Consider the following 26,027-nt stretch of genomic DNA (forward strand, 5'->3'; position numbering starts at 1 on the left):
TTACTTGTAGCACTACCTTCGTTAGGGACAGGAGTGACTTTATATTCATCATTGTCATCAGCCGTACGACGCCCACTGCTGGGCATAGGCCTCCCCCAAGGATTTCCACGACGATCGGTCCTGCGCTGCCCGCATCCAGCGGCTTCCCGGACCTTCACCAGATCGTCGGTCCACCTTGTAACGGGCCTACCCACTGAGCGTCGTCCGACACGTGGTCGCCATTCTAAAACCTTTCCGCCCCAGCGGACTTTATATTACTAGGAAAGAAATCGTGAACTGACTCTCAGAGAATTTCTAATAATAGCAGTCAGCTAACACGTAAAAATTATTGTGCATTATTTCATATACTCGTAATGTCAATTATATCGGGCAGTACAACTAGAAATTATGTTTGTCCTTATCTAATAAGACGTAATGAGTATAATTGTTATCTTTTGAACGGAACTTCGTAATTTCCCGTCAGATAATTTCATTTCTCAGCTTACCACACAATTTGCCTGACATTTTAATTGTATAGTCCCTTAAAGGTTGAAAATTTAATGACAGTTTTTCGCGTTTTTATGGCTTGGCTACTGTTCCTTGTAATGAGGGGATTGGACAGTGAAAAAGTGAGTGAGTGTCCAGGGAAAAGAATAGGTTGTTTGCACAAGAATTATACTTGAAAGTGAGTGAGACTTCAACTGGCGTAAAAAGAGCCATGTCAGGCCTCCGCTATTAGAAAAAAAAAAAACAAATATATATGTTTACTATCAGAAATAATACATGTAAAGAAAGAAGGCGTTTGATTGCGGTCGTTTCTCATGTTATTCAAGAATATATACATACATACATAAACTCACTCCCGTAATCCCTAATGGGGTGGGCAGAGCCACAAGTAATCAAAGACAACTTGCAGCCACTGTTGATACGATGTCGTAAGCTGGATATGATGAACCTTATGGTGATTAGGGATCAGCCCTTAGGGAGGGGGAATTATTCAACGTTCATGCGTTTTATCACAAAATATAATGGTAAATGACTATGCATTATTCTCGCACTACCACTGAATTCGACTTTACGACTTTGAATTCAAGTTTGGATTATGGACTGTTCTAGAATTTCGGAGAACGCGTAACTTATCGTTTGTCATAGGCTCGAATCCCAGCTCGGTATTACGCACTTGAACATAGCTGGCGAGGAGTGGGTGTGTAGGTTTACTATACATCCCTGCCTACCCCATTGGGGATACAAGCGTGATGCTGTGTAATGTGTTGTAAGTATCTTTTAAGGCTAGTCAACCAACTTCCTATTTCAGGTAGACATAAAACTCTTTAACAACTAAGAAAGTTTATTGACCTTTGATTTCATGGAGCAAGAAACGACTTTGAGAGTTACGATTGTACCTACATCAATACATCATCAACGTTATCGGGTCTATATTTGACACCGCAATAAAAATTCAAGTTTATGAGCAGATTATTACGTTATAGGAGCGATAACATGAGAGTTTTTAATATTGAAATGTTATTTATTATTATTTAAGGGAAACAATTTTCGTTTGATACGCTTTGGGGTTTTTACATTAATAATTAGTACTCGTTAATTTACTCGTTATTTCGTTATTCACCTAAAGTGGGATAGCGCAAGCAAGAAGAAGAATTAGTACTCGTATTCTTGTAATAATTTGTATTATACAATTTCACGAGAAAAAGACAACAAAAGTCCAAACAAGTTGTATGGGTATGGTGAAAAAAAAATGTGAAAATGCAGTGCCATAAAATGACTTCGTCTCTCGTTTGGGTTGTGACATCAGGGTTACTATTGAGCTTCCGACACATGGGTGATCAACCTGGAATGTCCTACCCATACTACTCTTCTTCTATAGTGTGGGTTGTGAGGTGGAGTACCAACCTCATCAACCCTGAGGGTTACTTTTACGCCACAAAAGGCCCCTGGCATGGCTCATATAACGACTACTTACCAAACAACTTACAGATCACAAAGTGATGTTTGTCATCCCGATTCGAACCTGGGACTTCCGAATCGTAAGCCGATAGCTCAATCAGTGAACCTTAAAGGCCGTTAAACTTCGTTAAAACAAATACCTCACAAGGCGACATCTTAGTGCGAACGTTCCTAACACTGTATGCGACACTGCGACACCCATTGGCATGCATAGCTCTCTACAGGCGTGGTCGACATTATTCATATTGCACACCTCATGACATACCTGTGACAAATGCATCCTACATTGTGACGCGGTGGGGTGTACGCTTCACTCTGAGGATATCAACACTTTAACATGAATCTGTTTGAATAAGGAATCCGTACAATGCCTTTCAATAAAAGGGTTTGGTTTTGAATAAAACAAGATAAATTCGTATTTTCATGATAGGCATTATCTCGTTTTGGACAGGGTCCGCTTACCTAACCTGAAGATTTGACAGTACGGGAGCGACGTTTGACCGCGAAGGGAAAACCAGCCTAATACAGGTTAGGTCACATACCTCCCAAAATGCATTTTTTGGGAATGTGGGTTTCCTAACGATGTTTTCTTTCACCGCTGAGCAAAACATCGTATTTTCATGTTTTTTTATAATTTCGATGCGAACATATTCATAAAAATAACTTTTTGAGCCCTGGTTTGGTTAGGACATTACAGGCTCATCCGAGTGTCCGAAACTAAGATGGTCCGTGCTTCGGAAGGCATGTTAAGCCTGGTGTAGGTACATAGTCGGTTCGTAAGCCATGCTGCATAATCCGCACGTTAAAAGAAGATTTATTATATTTTTGTCATATCTACAAATCCTTATGTTTTAAAAGGCATCAAATTGTTTCTTTTTTAGAACTTGGGTTTCTAATACACTTGACCAACATCTTTTTTCTTTATTTCTAAATAATAATTTTAACCTCATAAACTAAAACAAAATATAAAAAATGTGACAAAATTTCTGTAAATACCCAGAAAAATGATAAACAGTATAGAACCACATAACTTTTGTCACGAGCTATTTCATACTAAATGTATGAGACAAGAAATGGGTCCACATCTACTAAACCAACTCGATTTGTGGATCATATCATCGAGTCTAATGACTATAATAAAAATCTTTTACTGTCAACTGGCGATATGTTCAACGTAAAAATATTTTCGATTAGATATAAAAAATAAAATACAGGTACCTAATCTCGTACTAAGATGATCATGGCACTTGCAACAGTGTTGAAATATCGGGAGTCTTATATCGCTGATTTTACCGCGGTAAGAACCCGGTATTATGTTTTAATTATGAGTGTATCTTGCGTATTTTTAAACTGAGAAATGAAAAATTCTGTAATAGAAGATAAAATTTGGCTTCAAAGCTTAAAAACTATAGAAATTATATATTAGGCGAACATCATATTCAAAATTGATAATTGTCTTATTGCCTATAAAAGTAAGTCCAGTATTAAATAAGTCACACTCATATTTGGCACATTTGACCTTAAAATCGAAACATCATTTGCAACTACTAATATTATCAACTTAAGACAAAAATCCACAACTAATGATACTTTCCAGATACTAAAAGCAATAACGATCCACCTTCTGTCATCAGACTGTATGTTTAGTTCCTACCAATTCTCGATTTGTTATAGTCATTTTGTTCCAACTTTCTTTGAATTTGGCTTCCGGCCAAGCCAGGCTGTTGACGTATACTTGACAACCCACTTGACCCAAAAGACGTGAAGACACTTCTGTAACATACACGCAAACGCATACCTGTTCGGATACTATTATGATAGCCTCTAATGGAACTTTCGATATTTGCTAAGCTTTTGTCGCCAATGTTGTGACAATGTTTGGCCTAAGGCTTTAGGTGCTAATGACCTTTCAGTTGTCATTGTTTTAAGAATATTTGATGTAGCTAAAATGAAATCAACGATAGCGATTTAACTTGTGAAATATTTTGTGTAAGCCGTATAGTTTGGATCATAGATGTTATGAAAATCGCGTTTTGAAAAGACGTGATTCGGATTATTGTCGGCACAAGAAATAATGATGCATTAGAACAAGACTACTGTCATCAAGAACAATTTCACGCGTTATATCCCCTTACAATTACCTCAACTCTTCCAACCACGCCAACAACTTTTATTAAATAAAAACCAGACAGAAAACTACAGATTACAATCACAAATTAACACTACTATCTTTGTTACAGATGCAGTAGCCTAACGGAACACCTCAACCGTAGCTTAAGTTCGACTGGACAAAGTTCTGTGATCTCATTTTGAAACGCCTAATAGTGTTAGTGGACACATTGACTCCAAAGACAATGGTGGTGTAACTAGTGCCGTCATGGATGACAGATAAATTATTGAGGATAATGGAAGTTGGGGCAGTGGGCTCGTGAAAATGCCGCATGCGCACTCGAGTTCTGCTCCGAGCTCGGGCGGCGACGACCTGGGCTCCACTGATGAGGTCAAAGTGTTCAAGGACGAAGGCGACGGGGAAGACGAGAAACGAAGCTCCGAGAACCTTCTGGAAGAGAAGTCGAGTCTCATAGATTGGACTGAGAGCGAGGTGAGTGTTTGTCAAGCTGTGTGAAGGAGATAATGCCCACAGACATCAAAACAGTACATGATATTGACGCTACATTTTATATTTATCGTTGTCTTATAGTGAAAACCACATTCGGATGTGGTTTTTGTTAACAAAACCTCGCAATAGACAAGTTAGTTTCAATTCAGATACAAAAATGAATATTTTAACCAATTTGAAATTAATTGAAAGAAATCGAGGAGGAATGTGCTTACGTAGTTTTCACAATTAGGTGACGTTATATGTCACATCTTAAGCGCGGAACCATAAATGTTCCTAGCTTGGCTATAGAGAATAAAACAGTAAACATAAAATATGTTAGACTTGGATCATACAGTACGTTTTGGTATCTGTAGGTATGTTTTTTCTTTTGTATTTGGGCCTGTTGGTTCTGTATGTTTTTGTTATATTTATTTTGCTCGTTTCTCCTATTTTGGATTTATTTCATAAAAACACTTGCAAGGTCATAATCAATTTGAGGAGACAAAAATTCCTTAAATTCCTTCATTTTAGTACTAAATCATATCTTTTTAAGTAACCTCGTGACTAAAAACGTCATCTTATTTTTGTACTATTTCGTCATCCTTAACTTAAACAACTTTTTATTTTGGGAACTGAAATTTCACGCCGTAAATAAGACCACAAACATTGTATCCATTTGAAGTCAAACCTTAGGTGGTCTTACGGCACGACATTACTTGCCATTATCCGAAAATGTCCATCCAAATTAATAGCCACACTTTTACCCAAAGATAAATTGTGAAGCCTACCAACAAATAGCTTCACGCGGCGCTAAGATTTAAGTCTATTTGGCCTTACCAATAACAGCAGGTGACAACCCAGGTAGGTCGCTATAGAACTCGTTCTTCGTATTTGTACCTCAATACGTTTCAATAGGAACACAATATATTGAACTCTGCAGCATATCCTGTTAATGGGTGCTTTCACAAAAAACAGGCCATTTTTGGAAGTAATTTGTCTTAATTAAATTTTATTTGTTATTGGATTCCCTGTTAGTGTACATGATAGGCGATCAATTAATTGTGTCTTATCTAAAAGGGCCAGCCACTTTATGTCTTATTTTAGGAGATTTTTAGAGTTTTGCAAATTTAGGCATCTAGGGACTGACAGCTTTGATTAGGGACTGATATTTGTTGATCTAGGGACTGATAGGTATAGTTAGGGACTGATGAACAATAGTGATATTGTAATGAATTAAGTTGTGTATGTAGTATTATATTTATTTCTTACGAATATTTGTAAAATCACAATATTGCTTTGCTTGTTTTTTATAATTATCAGTCATATAATTATGAATTTCTTTAAATCAAATTCTTACACTCAACACGTTGGGCTTATACGTTAATCACTTAATTATTTTAGTTCTATGAGCTTATAAGTTATAAGTAACAAAAATAATGAATATTTAATACTTCTTTCCTTTAGTAATTCGCCATATTAGGTAAGGGAAGATTCTTTAAAACAAATTCTTATGCAGCCTTTGACTGAATGCTACTCACTTATCATAATCACTTGTTAAGGTGTAGGTGAGGTAGAAAATAACATTGTAAAAGTAAAGAAACAAAAAACAATCCTTAGTCATAAAATAAACATCAAACATAAAGGTATTTAGGTATTATATAAATCAAATAAGTCTTTATGTTACAAAATATTCAGTCTTAAATTTGTACTTTACAGTTTTACTGTATTCTTGTTAGTAACATAAACTAGACTTAACAATAACTAAATAAAATAAGTCTCACTTTTCGAAAACATTAACAGTAGTTTTAAAGTTATAAAATACTCTATCACCTTTGACTTTCAAACAGGGCACTGGCAGTTTTTCAATCACATCTGTGTAGGGCACATCAGCAACATCATGTTCATCAATTTTGAATAGTTTTCCTTCTATGTCACATACTTTAAGAAATGTAACAGACAATTCTCCTTCTTCATCATCAAAAGACGAACAAATTGCAGCATAGCGGTACTCTTTTTTTTTTACCATAAATTTTACTAAAACGTAATCACCGCTGCCATAGGTCACTTTCAATTTATCTTCCAAATCCTCACTTATACCTGCTTCTACAATATTTGTGTTTTTGCGTAGATTTGCTAAAGGAATATTCTCTTCAGAATCTGTGTTGTAAAATTCAGCAACATTCAAAGGTTTTGATTGGTTTGTAAATTGAAGTGTTCCTAATTTGTAGTGATCACAAGTTGAGTTACAGAAACAACTCAGTGATTTCATAATCAGTTTATTTGGAAAATATACATTGCCAGTAACTTGATGCACTTGTAGTGTGCCTTTGAAAGATTTAAAGTTACTTTCATTCTCCCTGATCAGGCTTTGTACATTCTCAATATCGGTATCTTCAATAACTGAAATCTTTATTCCAGAGCAACTTTCACGCAAAGTATTAGCAAACATGTTTAAATCAGTTATATCAGCATTCTGTGCAATACTTTTGTCTGCAATTCTCTTGCAAGTTGCCCCCACTCCATCTGGTGCTCCTTTACCATGACCTGCTTCATGGTAGTTCCAAGAAAACGCCATTATATTTGGAAAAAACTCTTGAATTTTGCAGGCCAGAATGAAAAACATCGCTTTATTTCTATATTGTGTTACAGGACCATCGCTCAAAAAGTGAATATTTTCTATGGTTGGCGGCAAAGATAAGAGCACTGGTTGTAGATGAGCCCAAATGGCTGCGACATTGTGAGCTAAATTTAAAGAAATAGTGCAATGAGAAGTAGTTGAATCTTTTGTGTAGACAACCACGGTATGCATAGAGATTTGCGTACGAGAACCTCCAAAATGATATGCTTGAATTTCCTGGTTACATTTAGTACTGAAATTTTCTGAAAAATCCATATGTATGACTACGTCTTTTTCTGTTAATGATTGCTTGAGAGATTTGATAGTATTATACTGGTGAACAATATTAACTTCGTGTTGAAACAATTTTTGCAGATCATTTTGCAGTTGTATTATCAAATCTCGCGGCCTCATACTCGTCGTCTCTTTTTTGTACTTTGAAATAATACGTTCTTTTTTTGTTTTAGAATCTGTAATCGTTTCTTTTCCGTGTATCCACTGTTGAACTAAGATGTCTTGACTGTTATCGAATTCAGCATATGGTAAAACTTTAGTAGAGCATTCATTGCACTGTCTCAATAAACATTTTTCTAAGTAGCGATTACAACATAGTATCTGTAAACCTGATTGATGGTTGTCGAATCCAAGAATCTTTGCCTTTTTTAAAGCTGATAATTTTAGGTTGATATTTTCATGTAAAATACAGGCACAAGTATCACGATCTGTTAGTTTAGGAGGTACAACCCAAAATGGACGTAACTGACAAAACAATGTGTATCCGATTTTAAGGGCATTTGTATCAAGAAACTTTTTATGTAAATTTTTTAAGGAGTCTAATAAATACCTTTTCTGTTTTTTAGTTCTATTGCGAGTAATACACTCCTTTTTTCCAGCTGCAGCGCGGCTATTACTATCGTCTTCATAAAATCTCTGAACCATCTGGACAACTCTGTTTCTCTTATCTTTCAAGTTCTTTTTAGGAATACGGGGTCGAAACTTTTTATGTGTTAAAGAGCTGGAACTGTATCGCCAAAGTTTATATTTTTCAACATTTGGGCCCGACAAAAGCTGTTTGAAATTTGACTTCTCTTGATGAGTTTTAGCTTTTGAAATATTTTCCGTAATTTGAGCTTCCAATACTTCGCCAAACAACGCCTTTTTCACAATTTCTCTTCTTTGATTAGGATCTTCTGCTAGTTGTTCAATTTTACTTTTAGGTGTGAGCAAATTCTTCGATTTCTTAATTTTTTTCTTCAGTCTACTATATTTCTTCAGTTGAGTGTTAAGCTTCTTTTTTAAATTGGCAATTATTTGACATTTTTTCTGCAAAAGTTTATTTCTTTCCTTCCGTTGAATTAGGCTTCTTCTTTTAGCTTCAACTTGTCTAAGGTCGTCATTTACGTTTTCATTGTAGATCAGCAGTTCTGGAGCTACAGGTTCTCTGATAGATTCATCGTCAGATGAAGGTGGGGTATTTTCAACAACAAAATTATCACAAACTTTTTGAAGTTTTAGGTTCTTTCTATAATCAGATGAGTACTTCTTCCACTTCTTTTTTATTTTCCTATGTTCACGTGAGGTCATATCCTGGACAAACTTTCGTTGACCCTTCTCCTTCTTTTTTAAATACTTTAGTCTTTCTTTCTCTTTGTGCTGTGCTAATAAAACTGGATCACTTTTAATTTTCTGTAAACGAGCTTTTGCAGCAGCTGATTTTTTAATGGCTATTTCTTCTTTGGATAATTTTGGTTTCTTTTTAGGCGGCATATTGCTATAAAATAGATAACAACAATTTATTAAATTTCACCAATAATTGTGAATATTATATAAGGATTAAACAATATATTTCGTTGTAGTACTGTTATTATAATAATAAACGTCAGTCCCTAACCACTTACATCAGTCCCTAGCACCTTCAAAAGCTAGGGCCTGATGGGCTAGGGACTGACGATTCGCACTAAAATTAAACATAAAATTTTGTTGCAAACAATACTATGAAATCTAATATGATTTACCGAACGAAACCGATATGTTATTTGTAAATATTGATTAATTTATAATAATTTCATATTAATTAACAATAAAATTACTTACCTAGGGACTGACCAAGTGACTGGATCCAACACGTGATGACCGACGAACTGCCGGGTTTGCACTGATTTAAAAAATGGCCGCCGCAAAGCGAGTGTTGTCTGCGGATAACTTCATGTAATACTTTAAAATTCACTAGTATTATTCAACGTTCATTAAAATTATGCCGCGAAATTTTAAAATTCGTAAGTGGCTAGGGCCTGACGAATAAAGTTGAGGACACTAAACTCATTTGAGGAAAAATAATTATTGTTTATTTAAATTACAAAATATTGACATAATTAGCTTCGAGTACTTAAACATTTTAAAAATTATTAATTAAAATAAGTATAAACTTAATAATCTTGTTAAATATGGATACCTAAGCACAAAATTTCGTAGGTTGGACATGCCTAGGGACTGACATTTGGGGTCCATAAAACCGATTTTAGAAATATAATATAATATCACTTGTAACATAATTTGAGAGATAAATAAAACACATTGTGAACTGTTATTTAACAAATTTGGTAGTAAGTAATTATTAATTATTTCAAGTGAAATGTGCTGCGGAAATAGAGTTGCCCTATTTTTGTGAAAACACCCTAATACAAACTTACTGTATTCATCGGTGCTGTGATTCTTACCGCTATTCTCAGTCTTAGGCTCTTGGATTAACGCTGTTCGACGTGCGGTGAGCTACATGGAAGCGGGATTAAAATCGCAGGTTGCGTTTAACTATTTGTGCATTTTTACACGATTTCACACTTCCAAACTGTATCGCAATTATGACAGCCCGATTCCCGCCACCGTACGCCTCGTCGGTTTTATTATTCACATTTATTCCTTTACGTTTTTTAATCTCGCGTTGAGTGAGTTTTATATTTTTAGAATGATTAGGAATGTTTCCAGCGTGCCCACTGTACCTTGTTGCTTTTAATACTCATTTTTATTTAGTTTACGATGATATAAAAACATCGTAAAAAAGACTGTATCAAATTTTTACACACTTTGAAAATGTTGGTGATATTAATATTCATAAGGGAATGCGGGAATCGACCTCATTATGTCCGATTCGACGCGTAGATTACATCTGACTAGTATAATGAGTCAACTGCTCAATTAACTCTGCCACAAATATGGGAGATAGCATCGACACAGATAGACATGTCACGGCAATCGCAAATCGGCCGTAAAACAAACAAAAACCGAGACAAAACAACCAAAACATTGTGAACGAGAAAAAAATATCAAAAGAACATCACAGGTACGTTTCCGAAAAATTTATGTAAAATATTGTGTTCCCCAACATAAATTACTTATTCATTGTATTATTTCCGAAAACTCTATTATACGAGGGGGTGCGTTCACAATACTGGTCTACCTGCTGAGGTATGTCTTATAATAAACAGACTCCCATCGTCTTTTGTCGACAATTTTACCTGTCGAGAGGCGAGGGAGTGCAAACATAGCTTTGGACACCTACAATACTTTCTGTCCTTTTCGCTTAAAGACGAATTCAACAGGTGTAACAAGGACAACGAACTGTGATTTGTTCGACGCATCAGAGTCACGCTTCGTATAAATATTGGATTATACTTAGGTGCAATTCTCCCCGTATGTCATAATAGCAACGATTATCGTACGTGATACCATTACAATGGTTTGTACCAATCTTCCCTGTCTCGATTCCTTTTCGATTACGATTTCCGTTCGATTGTGAATTGGATTTGAGATTTTACGCCTTCTTTGCTTTTGGAGATGTTTCGAAACTTGTATTTTTATTGTGCTGTTTGTTTGCAGTCCCTTTCTGTCCAGTGCAGTCATGTGTTTGGAATTTTTGCTTTCGTAATTGAATTAAAAATTGCTTCTGTTAAAACTCCCACTTTCAATTCTCATTCTTTCTTAGTTATCCTGTTTTATTCATCATTGAATTTAGCTCTTGCAGATTTGTTATTATTTACAATATTGTTTGCTATATTCCTTCTGTCTGTTAATTGTTTAACATCTAGAGGGGTTAAAGAGGCCACATTAAAACAATTCAGCTGAAAAATAATATTGCTATTTCACATTTTGTTGACATTACGCACTTACTTTTATACGCGCAAATATCAAATAGGAATATTGTTATTTAGAAGAATTGCTTCTATGCGGCCTTTTTAACCCTCTAGATCGAATATCAACATGTCAACATCTACAGTACTTCCAAAGATATCTATTACTTCATCCCATTGCGCTTGAGCTTCATATAGAGCATGTTCCTCTGAACAGAGACTCATTCGCGCAGTATCCTTCCCATAAGTATTTCAGTGTTGCCTGTTGTAAAAAAAACGTCGATGGCAGGCGATTTCCGTTGTGGTTTGATACCAGCCTGCAGTCATCTGGTTTGATAGGATGATCAATATACCCATCTATAAAAGATATCCCTTTCCTGTGTATATTATAGATAGATTTCATATCTCATTTTATTTTAATGAACCCAGGATATTTTATAAATACAATTTGACTACAAAGAAAACGTCTACGAACTGTAGTAATAAACGGTATAATTTTTACCGACTTCAAAAAAGGAGGAGGTTCTCAATTCGACCGTATATATTTTTTAATCAGTTAATAGTCTTGTCGGACTCCTTTTTTTATTTTTCGATGTATTGAATTTCATATTTTTAATAATAAAACTATATCTTGTGATTTTCTAGTACTGTTTTTTTTTTTTGTGTTTCGTTTTGTAAATTTTATGAGGCTTGTTTCACTGTGGAACATAATTTTATGTATTTATGTGCTGAGTAACTGCATTTCACGTTTGCTTTTCCATCTAATCAAAAGCAAACTTATACGATTTTTAAAATGTAATCCTATGCATTCAAGATTATTTCAACCAAAACCACATTAATTGTTTTTTAAATGGCTTAGACAATAAAAAAGATGGTACCTATATGTTATACGGAAGGAGTTGTCATTTAATTACTGGTTACTACGATACGGTTGTTACCACCACTGCATATTTATGCTAAATAGAACGTCACAAATTAGTGACTAAGCATTCTAACCCAGAAAGTAGGCATAGAAGTCAGAATGCTCTGTAAACTTTAAACGGCTTTACAAATAAAAACTTACTATTCCAACCTTATTCCAAGGTTATAGGAATAGTTAAAAGTTGTATTTTATTCGAAATAGGGTAGTTTCCAACTAGCCAAATCAGTTACTTTTTACTAAACGTCAAAACACGAAACTACTATGGAATTTTCTCATTGGGACCGAGACCGAGGAACTCTACTTACTACGTCACTGTGGTGAGTAGTTCATCGGCTTGCTTCTCAAACGGGGAACGCCGGTTCAAATACCGGATTTGCACCAATGAGTTATTAATTTACCTTAAGTGTAATTTTCAATAACACAGTTGGCTCGACCATTATAAACGGCGATACGATACCTATCACGTTGGTCTAACAGAGAGCTCGGTGAGGTGTGGGTACTTAGTTCATCGTGCGAAGGATGTACTTTTCTACCCCAATTGGGATATAGCTATAAGCTTATGTTGTGTAAAGAATGCTAAAGTAATTTATTCTAGTCTTCAATACCTTTGACTCAATAGACAAACATTAGTTATAGCCGTAGTTATTGTATGACGAATAAACGATTGTGTAACTCTGACGCAATTTCATAGGAAACCCGTAACGGATTGTTTTGCGACAAGTTTGACAGGCGCATGCGCTTTTATGTTATAGTTTTTGAAGTAACCACGTTTGTTACTCAGAATTTTTCTCGCTCGATTTCACTGGTAACCGGATTTAACTGGTATTTCGTATTTGAGGCTTCTGTAACACAACATATATCTATGAACTCACGACTGTGATCCGTAGTGGGGTGGGACAGCCACAAGCGAGCGAGAAAAATTCTGAGTAACGAACGTTGTTACTTCAAAAACTTATAACATAAAAGCGCATGCTCTCAAACTTGTCGCAAGGCAATCTGTTACGGGTTTCCTATGAAATTGTGTAAGAGCTACACAATTGCTTATTCGTCGTACAATGACTACGATCTGCCCACCCCATAAGGTAGTGTAGGTGTGAGTTTTTATGTATAAGTAAAATAACTGTACGGTAAAGTAGTGGTTTTACCACACCGACGGTTAGCCGGTTACTATATTTAGCGAACAGCGCGCGGTTGTCTCCGTCCGCTTCCGTCGGTCGGTCTTATTCCGCGGCGTACCCCGGCTTCTCGGTAACGAGGGGTGTTACACACGGGCCGACGTACCGGGTTCTATACTTCAAATCAAAATCAAATCAAATAATACATTATAGCACAGAACTAAATTTCAACAATCAGACATAACACACTACAATTTGGGCGGCCTTATTGCTCTAGAAAAATTTCTTCCATACAACCACCAAAAGGAAAAAAACATTCCAAACAACTTGGATGCGGGATGGTGCAACAAAAAATAAATACCTAAAAGTAAAACTGAATTTAATATAATACTCTAAACTATACGTACATAAATTAATAAATACTCAAACTAATATTATGACGATCTCCGTGGTCCAGTGGTTGAGCGTTAGGCTCCGGAGGTCCTGGGTTCGATTCTCAGTGGGGACTATCACAAAAATTACTTTGTGGTCCCCAGTTTGGTTAGGACATTACAGGCTGATCACCTGATTGTCCGAAAGTAAGTATCGATACATGAGCCATGTCAGGGGCCTTTGGCGGCTAATAGTAAGCCTGACACCAGGGTTGATGAGGTTGGTACTCCGCCTCACAACCCACACGATAGAAGAAGAAGATGTATTTGTATTAGAGCCGTGGTAGTCCAGTTGGTAGAACGCTTGCCTCTAACTTTGAGGTTGCAGGTTCGAACCCAGCACAGGCCTAAACGAAATCATGTTTCGAACTCATGTTTGGATCATGTGCTCAGCGGTGAAGGGAAACATCGTGAGGAAACCCACATTCCCGGGAAAGGCGATCTTCTCTTCATACCCGGAGTAGGATGTGTCAGGAAGCAAAAATAACCTTATTGGACCGTGTGTAGTGGCCAACGTATGGCGGGTAATTAAATACCTAATATATCTTGTCAAGTTATCCGTGACGCCCACCTAGTTTCTTTATATTTTAGCCGGGTTTCCTCTAAAACTTAGTATACTATTTTAATACACATATGCCCATTCAGTCACACATAATATATGCCATTATGTTTGGCCACCTGATACGACACGATTCATTTATAACAAACATTATAGAAGGAAAAATTGAAGGGAAGAGAGGAAGGGGTAGACCTAGGAGAACATTTATGAAACAAATAAAAGAGGTGCAGGTAGTGTCGTATCGGGAGGTGAAGGTTTTGGCGGGAAGAAGAGAGGAATGGCGATTACTCTCCATTAGAGAGATGCCCATTCATCTTTTTTGGGGTTATGTATACCCTTTTACAATAAAAAACCAGACAGTATTTTGAATTTGTCTGAAAATAAATTTAAAGTTCCTAAAGTGATTTAAAGTACTTTACGTAAAAAAACTTATTACAAGGTGGAACCAATTATTGTCGAATTAGTTTTCAAATTCATGTTTAGATCATAATGATTATCACGTGCTCAGCGGTGAAGGGAAACATCGCGAGGAAACCCACATTTCTGTGAAATGCATTTTCGGAGGTATGTGACCTAACCTGTATTGGGCTGGTTTTCCCTTCGCGGGTTGGAAGGTCAGACAGGCAGTCGCTTTTGTCCTGTGCAAAACGGTATGATGCTAGGAGATGATGATGAAAGCAATATTGCGATTTTTTTAAGAAATGTAACGTAGCGCACTACATTTGTGCTTTTTATTTTTTAGATGAATTGCTTTAATGTGGCCTTTTTAGACCCCCTGAAAACCTAGAGGAAACGGAGAACCTACCCTTTCTTTTGTGTATTTTTACATTTAGACTAAATTGTTAATACCTAATCTAGATAGCTTTAGCACATAGACAGCAAAATTAAGTAGTTTATTTATAGCAGTCGTAAAATAGTGACATTAATGTCTTCGACCATACGGATACTTATGGATTTAACCTTGAATGTGTTTTGGTGATTATTGAGATCTTTTGTTGGGTAACAGGCAACAACTCACGCCCATAAGTCCTTGGTGGTCAGAGCCGCAAGTCCTCAGGAGGAAACTTAATGCAATATTTTTTAGTTTTTTTGACATATAATTTAGAAAGTAAAATAAAGGTAAGAAATTCAAAAATATTTATTTTTTTTTAGTCCGGAAATATTATGTCATCTCTCCTAAGAGTTCGGATCGAAAAGGTCGAATGTCTATCTATCCTAAGAATTTGCTTAACACGGTATACGACCACGGTTATCTCTTAAACATAACTATTCGGAAGAATTTCAGAGAATAATAAATATTTTCTTGATTTAAACTTTTTAGAGCACAATTTTTCCGTAGACAGGTTTTAATTTTTAAACTTATTTTTTTTCTTTATTCTATCGTGCTGATTCTGTGTCTTAGTCCCAATTTTGGGCATAGGTCTCTCACTCCTTTCTTTTTTGCTATTCCATCCTCCTACTTCTTCTCAAACTCATCCTTTTCTTTGCGTAGGAAATAGTATGGGTATAGGATAAATTATTCCAATAGCATATCTTTGCCCTGCAAAAGGACAACAGGCCTTACAGTTATGCAAATTTCCAAGAAGTCCTTAGACCTTACGTTCCAAGGCAAAGCTTCCATAGCCTCAATATCTCGATTATTATGATTAAAGCAATTAACAATTCATAAAGAGATCTCAGATGGACGCCCCTGTGCTGATTATTAAAGCAAAACACACACAGTCTTTGAAAGGTTCTAGACGTTTCTAGATTGTTTTTATTACTACATACAAACGTATACAACTGACATCCGGCCATCATCATCATCTCCCTAGCATTATCCCGTTTCTCACACGGTCCGCTTTCCTGACCTGAAGATTTGATAGGTCCGGTTTTTTACAGAAGCGTCTGCCTGTCTAACCTTCCAACCCGCGAAGGGAAAACCAGCCGTCACATACCTCCGAATCCATTTCTCGGGAATGTGGGTTTCCTCACGATGTTTTCCTTCTGTGTCGTGATAATCATTTATGATCCAAACATGAATTCGAAAACAAATACATAGGTACGGTTATTAGAGATAAATGAATTTAATAATATTATGCGATGTAATGAAATATGTCTATTAACTAATTACCTAAAATACACCCATTAGGTTATACGGTGCATTAACCTCTCATCTGCCGAGATATCAGACACAATACAATTTACATTGTGTCTGGTTGAGATCTGCGTTCCGGCATTCGATAAGTTAAAGATGACATGCAGCCAGTACTTCAGTCGTTACGTTCTTCTATTTTCTTAATATCCATGGGTAATCATCGCAATTTCCAAATACCAACGAATGCTAGTTTCCATGTTCATCAATTCTTCCATTTACTGTGTATCAGAATTTGAATTCAGAACTAGGTGCTTTATTGTTGTGTTCACGCGGGAAACAAAAAAAAATAAAAAAAACAATAAAGTACCGAGTTAGTTCTGAATTCAAATTCTGTTACACAATATATCTTATAATTAGGTAGTAGAAAGCCTAGGTCAAAGATAAATTATGAAATTCTGATTAATAAATAAAAACAGATCTAAACGTTTTCTTTTTTCTATTTAACTTATTTATGTATTTTATTAAAGAAAAATGTAATAATAAGTGTCACATTTTGTCACGTTTTTCTATGACGTCACAGGTTGCTTTTTCATACACATTCCATAGTAATTTTGTGTTTCCTTGTAACTTTTGACCAATTGGAAACTACCCCATTGATGACCATGGATATTGCCGTTCGATTTTATTAGGAAATGCGATGACTGCCGAGAGAATTCCCACTTAGAACATCTCCATCCTACAACAAACATCCCAACCGTAATAAACAAAGAAACATACAAATCGCGTGTGTTTCGTCTCTCGGTTATTAATTTCACAAGCCATATTGGTCAAGCGTGGGTGCTACTTCCTAATTACAATCCTCAGGCTTCGTCTGTGTGGGCTTGCATAGCTGCATTGCTTGCAATTGTTCATAAGATATGCAATATTGTATGGCCAAACTCGAGGTTAGCTGGCCGAGGTTAGGTTGTACCGTGTACTGGCGTATAGGGTCTATAGAATTATGATTTCTCGGGACAGGGCGATATAATACAAAGGGGAGGAAGGGACACGATTTCGCCTTACTGTAACATATCTACCTTACATATTGGGCCCAGGACCCAATGATGAATCTCATGATTATTCGATTACATTGCATTTTTGTAATTGTTCTGTGAAAATTTTAATTGATGTTATTGTCTTGTTTTTGTGTATAGTGTCCTTGTATAATAAATAATTTCTATTCTATTCTACATTATCGTTTTTTCGTCATGCAACATGGTTTGTAACCCTGGGCTTCTTACGCTGTCTGGCATCAATATCTGGCAATATTATTCTTTATTTTTCTTTCTGTTTCCTATGTTGTTTTTATGAGTCACTCTGGTCTTGTGTTACCGATTTGTTTCTCAAACGGGAAGCGCCGTTTCGGACTCCGGTACCGGACTTGCACCACTGAGTTATCTCAAGTGCAGTTTTCACTAACACAGTTGGCTCGACCATTATAGACGGCGATACGGCTCACCACCTATCACGTTGGTCTAACAGAAAGCTCAGTGAGGTGTGGGTACCCAGTTTATCTTGTGATGGATGTACCTCTCGAGTGCTCCATTGGGTTATAGTTGTGAGCTTATGTTATGTTGTCATTTGTTATTTTTCTTCCATTTTTCAACCGAATAGTCATTGAAGTCCACTTACTAAACAAATCATTACTTAACATGTGCCCTCACTCAACTTCTTCGGTTACGAGCATTAATATGTATACACTTTGGTACCATGTCACATTAACTTTTTTGACAAATTGAACTGTAAGTCGCACTAAATGTCAAATATGTTAGTGCGTCAGAGTCCTAAAGTGGGTACATTATATTGCTCATGTCTGTACCTAAGGGACCATTAAACCGTACTGATTCTATCTTTACACTACTCTGTAACCATTTGCAATGTTAACTATGCATTTTAGTACATGCTTTCATTTGTCGCTTTTACGGCGAGCGTTTCCTCCGAGTAGACGTTCGTTCAATATGGTAATGTGAGGTCTCGGGCCTTCGCTTTAACTTTACAGTGTGGTATAGGCCACGGAATAGAAGAAATGATGGAAAGGCCCTAACGCGCTTTTTGTATGATATCCGCTGTCATCAGTTCAACCCCGCTCTCTTCTACTACTACTCCTGAAAACAGATAACTACAACAGCTCTACTGCTTCTCAAATTAAATAGCCACTTTACCGACCATGTATATTTTATGTAACAGCCTCCGTGGTCTAACAGCCTCTGTGGTCTAGTGGTTAGAGCGTTAGGCTCACGATCTGGAGGTCCGGGTTCGATTCCCGATGGGGACATTGTCGAAATCACTTTGTGAGACTGTCCTTTGTTTGGTAAAGACTTTTCAGGCTTGAATCACCTGATTGTCCGAAAAAGAAAGATGATTCCGTGCTTCGGAGGGCACGTTAAGCCGTTGGTCCCGGCTATTAGCCGTAGAAACACTTCCACCAACCCGCAGTGGAGCAGCGTGGTGGAGTATGCTCCATACTCCCTCTGGTTGATTGAGGGGAGGCCTGTGCCCAGCAGTGGGACGTATATAGGCAGTTTATGTATATTTTATGTGATACGCTGCAATTTTATCATTACTTTTCGTAAGATACGGCATACAAAAGTATTTCTTTAATCTTCTCTTCTTCTTTGCGAGTCGATGGCGACCGATACTAAATTTTTGCTGACCAATAATTGGCCACGCCATTTCTTTAATAAACAGCCGATTATACTAAGGTTTTTAGCTTCCTGTGATAAGGAGAGGCTTTTTGCATGATAGTCAACATTTATTTATTTTCTCTGAAAGTATATATACCTACTATCGCGGAGCTCCGTGCTTCGTAAAGCTTGCAGATGAATGGAGTGCAGAGTTGAAGTATGAACTATTTGCTCATACTTGTATCGAGCTCACTTAGCCCTTCCGAACTCTTTCATTTCTTCCGTGGTACAGACAACACAGTACTGTGATTAATGTAATATTGTGTGTAAGGATATTACGTGTACCTAAGCATTTGCTACAATTGGGATGTTCTCAGATAAAATAAGAGAGTGCAACGTACTACGCATGATGATGAAGAGATGATCTTGAATATAAGAATATTTGCCAAATATATCGATTATAACATCCTATAATTACGTTTCATACGTAATATATTTAAACAAAACGTTATAATAAGAAATATTTACAATATGCACTGTTTTTATCGATAACGGATAAGATAGTGCAGTCAAGGTAATCCCCTTTCTGTTTTTAAATACACTGTAGTGATGGATTAGTGACGTAGATATCTTTACTTTTAACTGATAGATATGAGCTGAAACAGCTGACAATGTTGCATCTTTTTGACATGGCTTAGGCGCGGCGCGTACCGGCCGTCGACCACAACCTATCGATGGCTGTCGCGCGGCCGCCATATTTGTAACAGTGACAGAAGCGCGCGACAGCCATCGGTGTTCGGAAGACGCTGCGTTTTATAACTTTCTGTATGTGGGTCTTCGAAGTAGATGCTCACAAGCAGTAGTAAGATGCCTAGCGGCATAGAATAAGGAATAATAGTTCGTATAGAATGGCAACTATCCGCTCTCCACCAGCGGCTGAGCTAGGTTTACATCCCCCCCCCCCCCGCGTCAGACATCACACTCACAGATGCGCATGGGTAGCCAGAAATGACTACAAGTGGCGAGTTGCGGATATTGTTGTAACGAGTGGCGTCCAATGGCCACACGTGTGCAGGAAAAAGCGTATGGACTTTGTAACCATGAAAAAGTGTTTTTAAAATGCAACTTTTTACCACAGAACAAGTTTCAAATATTTATCTATTTATCCGGAATTTAAACTTAAATACACTATCATTACAGGACCTAAGGTCCCTTCAGAAGTGTTACTTAGGTCAAGAAGTTCATAAATCAGCAAAAACCCGTCCATATAAAAATCTGTACTTTCTACTACAATATCGTTATCGACAAATCAATAATGTCCGTCCAATATTTATATCTAATCTCGTATCAGCTGCGCTAGCCCTGACTGTGTGCCACAGCTTAAAAAAGTATCACACGTTCTGGAATAAAGTCACGCACGAAACCCCTATTGGTATGGGCACAGTTTAAAGTCCCCAACAACGACAAGAAAGTTGTATTCACACCTTAATATAACAAGTAAAAAAGCTGATGTGACAGCTTCTAATTATTTTACGTTGTACCTTACCTTTTTACCCGGCGTATAGGAAAGGGACGGGTAATCGACAGGCTAAAAATGTATACGTCAATTTTAGACAGAAATCTTAGACAAACTTTTCAAAATTTTACGTTTATGAACTTATAACCAGACAGAATTAAGTTGACTGCACACGTCAAACATTGCATACCAACCAGATAAGTATGTCGCTGACGATACCACGGGCGAATCTAACGGGCATTTGACTGGCCCGGGTTATTGTTTCATTCACTTATTCATTTTAAAACTAACAATCGTCACTCCGTCCCTAAAAATAATTTTGTATAAATTTTATTTTATAAGTGAGCAAACTTTTTTACCTACCGTTACTCTATAACTGAACCAATACGGTTGTTGCCTATTCTGTGGCGTTTAGAATTGGTGCGGTTGTCCAAACAGACTTATCAATATTTGGTGGTTTGCTTTGGATTATTGGGATAATGACCCCGATATGTGACAGCTACTAAGAACTACTGTTAATATTTGAACTGTTTGTACTGTATCAGGGTTCTTGAGGCGTAAACGAACAAGAACAAACGTTTCTGATTACTATTATGACACTAGTAGGTAACTCTAACGGCCTCTGTGGTCCAATGGTTGAGCAGGTTTGAATCCCAGTGGGGACATCACGATGATCACTTTATGACCCCTAATTAGCATTATCCCGTTTTTACAGGGTCCGCTTACCTAACCTGAAGATTTGACAGGTCCGGTTTTTTACAGAAGCGACTGCCTATCTGACCTTCCAACCGGCGAAAGGAAAACCAGTCCAATACAGGTTAGGTCACATACCTCCGAAAATGCATTTCTCGGTAATGTGGGTTTCCTCACGATGTTTTCCTTCACCGCTGAGCACGTGATAATCATTTATGATCCAAACATGAATTCGAAAACAAATTCGACAATCATTGGTTTAGGCCTGTGCTGGATTCGAACTTGCGACCTCAAAGTGAGAAGCAACTGCGCTACCACAGCTCTTTTATGATCCGTAATAGTTACGATATTACAGGCTGGTCACTTTCCGAAAGTAAGATGAACCGTGCTTCGGAGGGTATTAGTTGTCGTGTTACAGGACCCATGTCAGAAGTCTTTGGGAGCTCAATAGTTACTCTGACATCAGGGCTAATTGTTAGGTCGCTGAACTCACTTAAAACTTTTACCATAACAGTTTCGCAGGTTATTTTTTCAATACAAAAGTTCTATCTATATTAACCAGCTAACTTTAGGTAAATAAGCACTCAACATGAACAACAACGTCGTAGGCTAAGTAAATCACATTACATAACATAGTATCACTTCTGTATCCTCGAAGGGGTTGGTAAAGTAGGGGTAGGTAGGTATATACAATTATACACCCACACCTTGATAGCTACGCTTAAGCCAACCAACCTAGTAAGCCAGCCATCTAAGCAACTCAGTATAATTTACCATTTAAAATATTCTACACCCCAGCTTAGTCCGGTGTGTAATAACTTATTTTTAAACGTGTTTAACAAGGCTCATAAAATTCTGAACTGTTTTACGCGTTACAGCATTTTTATTGTCGTCTAAAAGAGGTTTATATAGCAGTAGAATTCTTAGAGATCGTATTTAAAATAGACGGAGGGAAAACATTAGCGCAAGGTTTACAGATCCTAAGTACATGCTGGTTCTACTTTAGGTGTCATAGGCTCACGAGTATATTTCAAAGGGGGTAGTCAGAGGTCTGGAAAGACGGAAGAGGCGAGTCACAGGACTGTAACTTGACAGAGGGACAGGTGTCCTAGTACGGCTTTGAAATATACTACTCTAGGCGCCATCCCACTCGCGTCAAATGGAGTACTGCGGGGCGGAAGGCAAGAGGGACCCCACTGCCCTATTTTCCCTAAAAAGTAGCATGGAGAATGCTACACCGACAAGAGCGTGGCTCTTAAATTAGTGATGATGATGAGTCAGAGGTACATTCATCGCAAGATGAACTAAGTGCCCACACCTCACCGAGCATTCTGTTACACCAACGTGATAGGTGGTGAGCCGTATCGCTGTCTATAATGGATTAGATATAAATGTTTTTTAACGTAACATTAACGTCTACCTGGCCGGATAAAAGAATATGAGCCTATATTGGAGATATATGTCGCTAGGGATTTGATCTACTGATTACTGGCATATTATAGTGCATATTATTATTTCTTTTTGAAGGCTGTCGAACCGGCTGAGTGTGAGGCTTCCCAAGCCAGATGCAGTCTTTGGCGCAGGACGGCGACGCTACCTACTCCATTTGTCCCCCTCTCGGAGAACCTTCCACCGGATTATGAGCTGACCAGGCCGACCTGGAAATCTTTAAATAGACTCCGCACACAGGTTGGCCGAAGTAAAGATAACCTGTCCAGGTGGGGTTTTCTCATCGGGTCGGATCTGAGCTGCGTGTGTGGTGTTACGCCACAGACTATGGCTCATCTGATAACTTGCCCCGCGTGCCCTGATACCTGCACGCGAGAGGGACTGATGAGTGCCACCGAGGATGCTGTTCGAGTGGCGGAATACTGGGCTGAAGAAATCTAATGCCATCGAAACGACAAGAAGAAGATAGTGAAAATCTTTGAAACATCATGTTGTGATTTTCACCATAACCTCGCAAAAGTCACGCTAGTTTCATTCCAGGTAAAAACTGAGACAAAAAAGTACCTTCATTGAAACTAGCGTCTTTCATTTCCAAGTTTTGTTTAAGAAGGTACATAGGCAGTTGCGCTGGCGACGAAATACGTGTAGTATCTCTTTCTAATGTGATGGGCGATGGACTGGCAATCTCCACACAGTTCATATTCATCCATCCTTCTGATTGCATGTGGCACTACCCGCTCTGTCATCAAGGATTACGAGCGTGAGTTAATATGTATGTATTTAAATCCCCGAAACACAACAGCACGTCTACGGAAAATAGTAAAAGATAGCACAGCCATGGCAACAAGTAAACGAGTCGATAAAACCCGTGTTGCCACAATAAAACCAAATTGAATGGCTAAAAATCCACATTCACGTATCATTAACCGCTCTATAGACTGTAAAACTAGATTAGTTGGTTTATTTACACGAAATCGAATGTTTTCGATTCCGAGGACTCGATTAATTAAATCGATTTTATGTCTTAATAGATTAAATTTGTTGATTTTCGGAACTTTTTTTGGACGTCTGTTTTTCACATTTGATTTTTGCAGACGCGTAGATTTTATATTGCAGTAGGGTTGTTACTAAGACGTATCTTGTGTACAGGCAATAAAACTTATGTTCCTCTTCTTTTATTTTATCGTTTGGGTTGTGAGGTCCATTACCAACCTTATCAACCCTTGTGTCAGGGTTATTATTGAGCCACCAAAGGCCTTTCAAAAAAGGTTAGACTAGTCTTTCTTCTGTTTAGTGGCTTACCATGAAAAGTGTTATAATTATAATGCTGGGTTGCATACGTATTCAAGCATTAGGTACTAATATTGATGCATAGAAATGTAATTAAGTTTGGTACATTCTACGATGCGATATAGTAATTTAGTGCTACTCGCGGCGTTATTTATATCGAGGGTTTTCACCAATAGACGCAGCGAAAACTATCTATGTGGAAAAGATCGTACTGCTATTGGTCGAAGCCCTTGATACAAATCGCGTCGCGCGCGGTACCAAAACCCGTGGCTCGGGGACTGGAGGATTTAAAGTTGTAATCACATTTGGCATTTATATGTGGACTCAAGGTTACTATTCCGAAAAAAGAAAAGAAGATCTCATGTAAAATTCACACTGACACCAATCTTGGTGCTATTTTCATCTGTATTCAAATATAAACAACTTCAAAGTTAAAAAAAAAACAGTATCTGGCCTACCGACACTTGTATTCCAGTCTCAAAATGACAGCCATCATTAAATCGTCACAGTCAATCGGTGCCTATTTTTACGCATTCTAAACTGCGCTTGATGCGCCGATGAACTGACATTTCACTCGATCGGCGTTCCAAATAGTTCGAATTTTTATTATGAAATTTGTTGAATTTTGTGAATGTCATTGATAGAATAATTATTTAGAGGTCGTTTGTAGCTAAATGAGTTGTAGATTCTTTAGACATTGTTTAGAGATAATAATTAATTCTAAACCGTCCTTTTTTTTATTATGTCCTATTTACAGGCCTTTGCCTAGCAGTGGTATCGAATAGGCTATACGAGATAAGAAGAAGATTTTCAGAATAAGCAGTACCTTTTTCTAATATTATGACCTATATCAGGGAGATCGGCCGGAGAATAAAAGTCAGAGGGGGTGACCCTAGGTCTGCGTCTTACCTGGTCCAACGCCTATCAGTGGCTGTACAACGGGGCAATGCCGCTAGTGTAATGGGTTCGTTTGGACCAGGACTTATACTCGGACTCGTTTGGACTCTGAGCACTTAAGCGTCTAGTTGGTTGATGTGACGAAGTTACGCATGTTTCTGATTATTTGACAAATTGTATTCTTTTATTATTTAATTACCTGTAATTTATTTGACAATAATTAATTTACAGTTTTTTTATTTTTTTTTAAATGAAGTTGTAGAAGGTAATATATTAGAAGAAGCAAGTCCGGAGAGCATTAGCCGGTGTCAGTTTACGCGCATATAAATCGCCGAGTCTCGTCAATTGCTCTATGGTTATTTTGGGATGTTTAATTGCCATGCCCAAGCGCAGTTGCTGTGCAGACGGCAGTTTTTCTATCTGGAGGGAGATTTGTCTCTAAAATGGGAATGAACATAATCTGTTCATATAGATATTGATTAACAAAGAGTAAGAGACGTAATAATTTTAAAACATTCTCATTTTAGAGACAAAACTCCATCCAGATAGTAAACTGCCGTATGAAGGGAAAAGGTAGTTCTAAGAACTGTTGCAAGTTTCAAGTAAGTGAGCTTATAGATTCGTTCCAAAAATTACCTAATTGTGTTTATTGGACCAATCAATGTACGAAGTAAAAAAAAAATTGGTTAGGCTGTGCTTCGGAAGGCACGTTAAGCCGTTGGTCCCGGTAACTACTCACTGATGTAAAGTAGTCGTTATGTGAGCCATGTCAGGGGCCTTTGGCGGCTCAATATTAACCCTGGTTGATGAGTATGGTAATCACAAGTTCACAACCCACACGGTAGAAGAAAAAGATCTGTCTCATAAGTCTGTTTTATTAATCTTCTTTCCTTCATGCTTCTAATCTTGTTTCTACACGTAACCTCCCAAAATGCGTATTAATAATACATAAATGAATACCCGATGAACATTTGATATCAACGGAATGTGTAACGATGATAGACGTAGCTCAACTAACATTTATAACTGATTGGATCAATCAAGAGGAGGAATTATTACGACGGCTGAAATCCTAGTTACGTCATCGCTAAATCTTACAGTGTTATTCAGGCCAGAGCACTGATTAGA

General features: G+C 37.4%; 2 protein-coding genes across 10 annotated transcripts in view; one reads left to right on the forward strand and one right to left on the reverse strand.

The window, feature by feature from the left end:
* LOC126377867 (protein pangolin, isoforms A/H/I/S) overlaps positions 1-26,027 on the forward strand; it is a 192,960-nt gene that overhangs the window by 20,732 nt on the left and 146,201 nt on the right. For all 9 annotated transcript variants that reach the window (XM_050025891.1, XM_050025890.1, XM_050025885.1 and 6 more), the window contains exon 2: positions 4,185-4,546. In XM_050025891.1, the coding sequence (XP_049881848.1) occupies positions 4,379-4,546 (168 nt within the window). In that variant the 5' untranslated portion in view covers positions 4,185-4,378. The remainder of the gene's footprint in view (positions 1-4,184; positions 4,547-26,027) is intronic.
* Positions 5,515-9,839, reverse strand: LOC126377838 (uncharacterized). Its single transcript, XM_050025803.1, has 2 exons — positions 9,258-9,839; positions 5,515-8,934 (listed from the first exon to the last, which is right to left on the reverse strand). The coding sequence occupies exon 2, from the start codon at positions 8,928-8,930 to the stop codon at positions 6,324-6,326; it is 2,607 nt and encodes an 868-aa protein (XP_049881760.1). The 5' UTR covers positions 8,931-8,934; positions 9,258-9,839; the 3' UTR covers positions 5,515-6,323.

This window comes from Pectinophora gossypiella, chromosome 24, assembly GCF_024362695.1.
Source record: "Pectinophora gossypiella chromosome 24, ilPecGoss1.1, whole genome shotgun sequence".
NCBI lineage: Eukaryota > Metazoa > Arthropoda > Insecta > Lepidoptera > Gelechiidae > Pectinophora > Pectinophora gossypiella.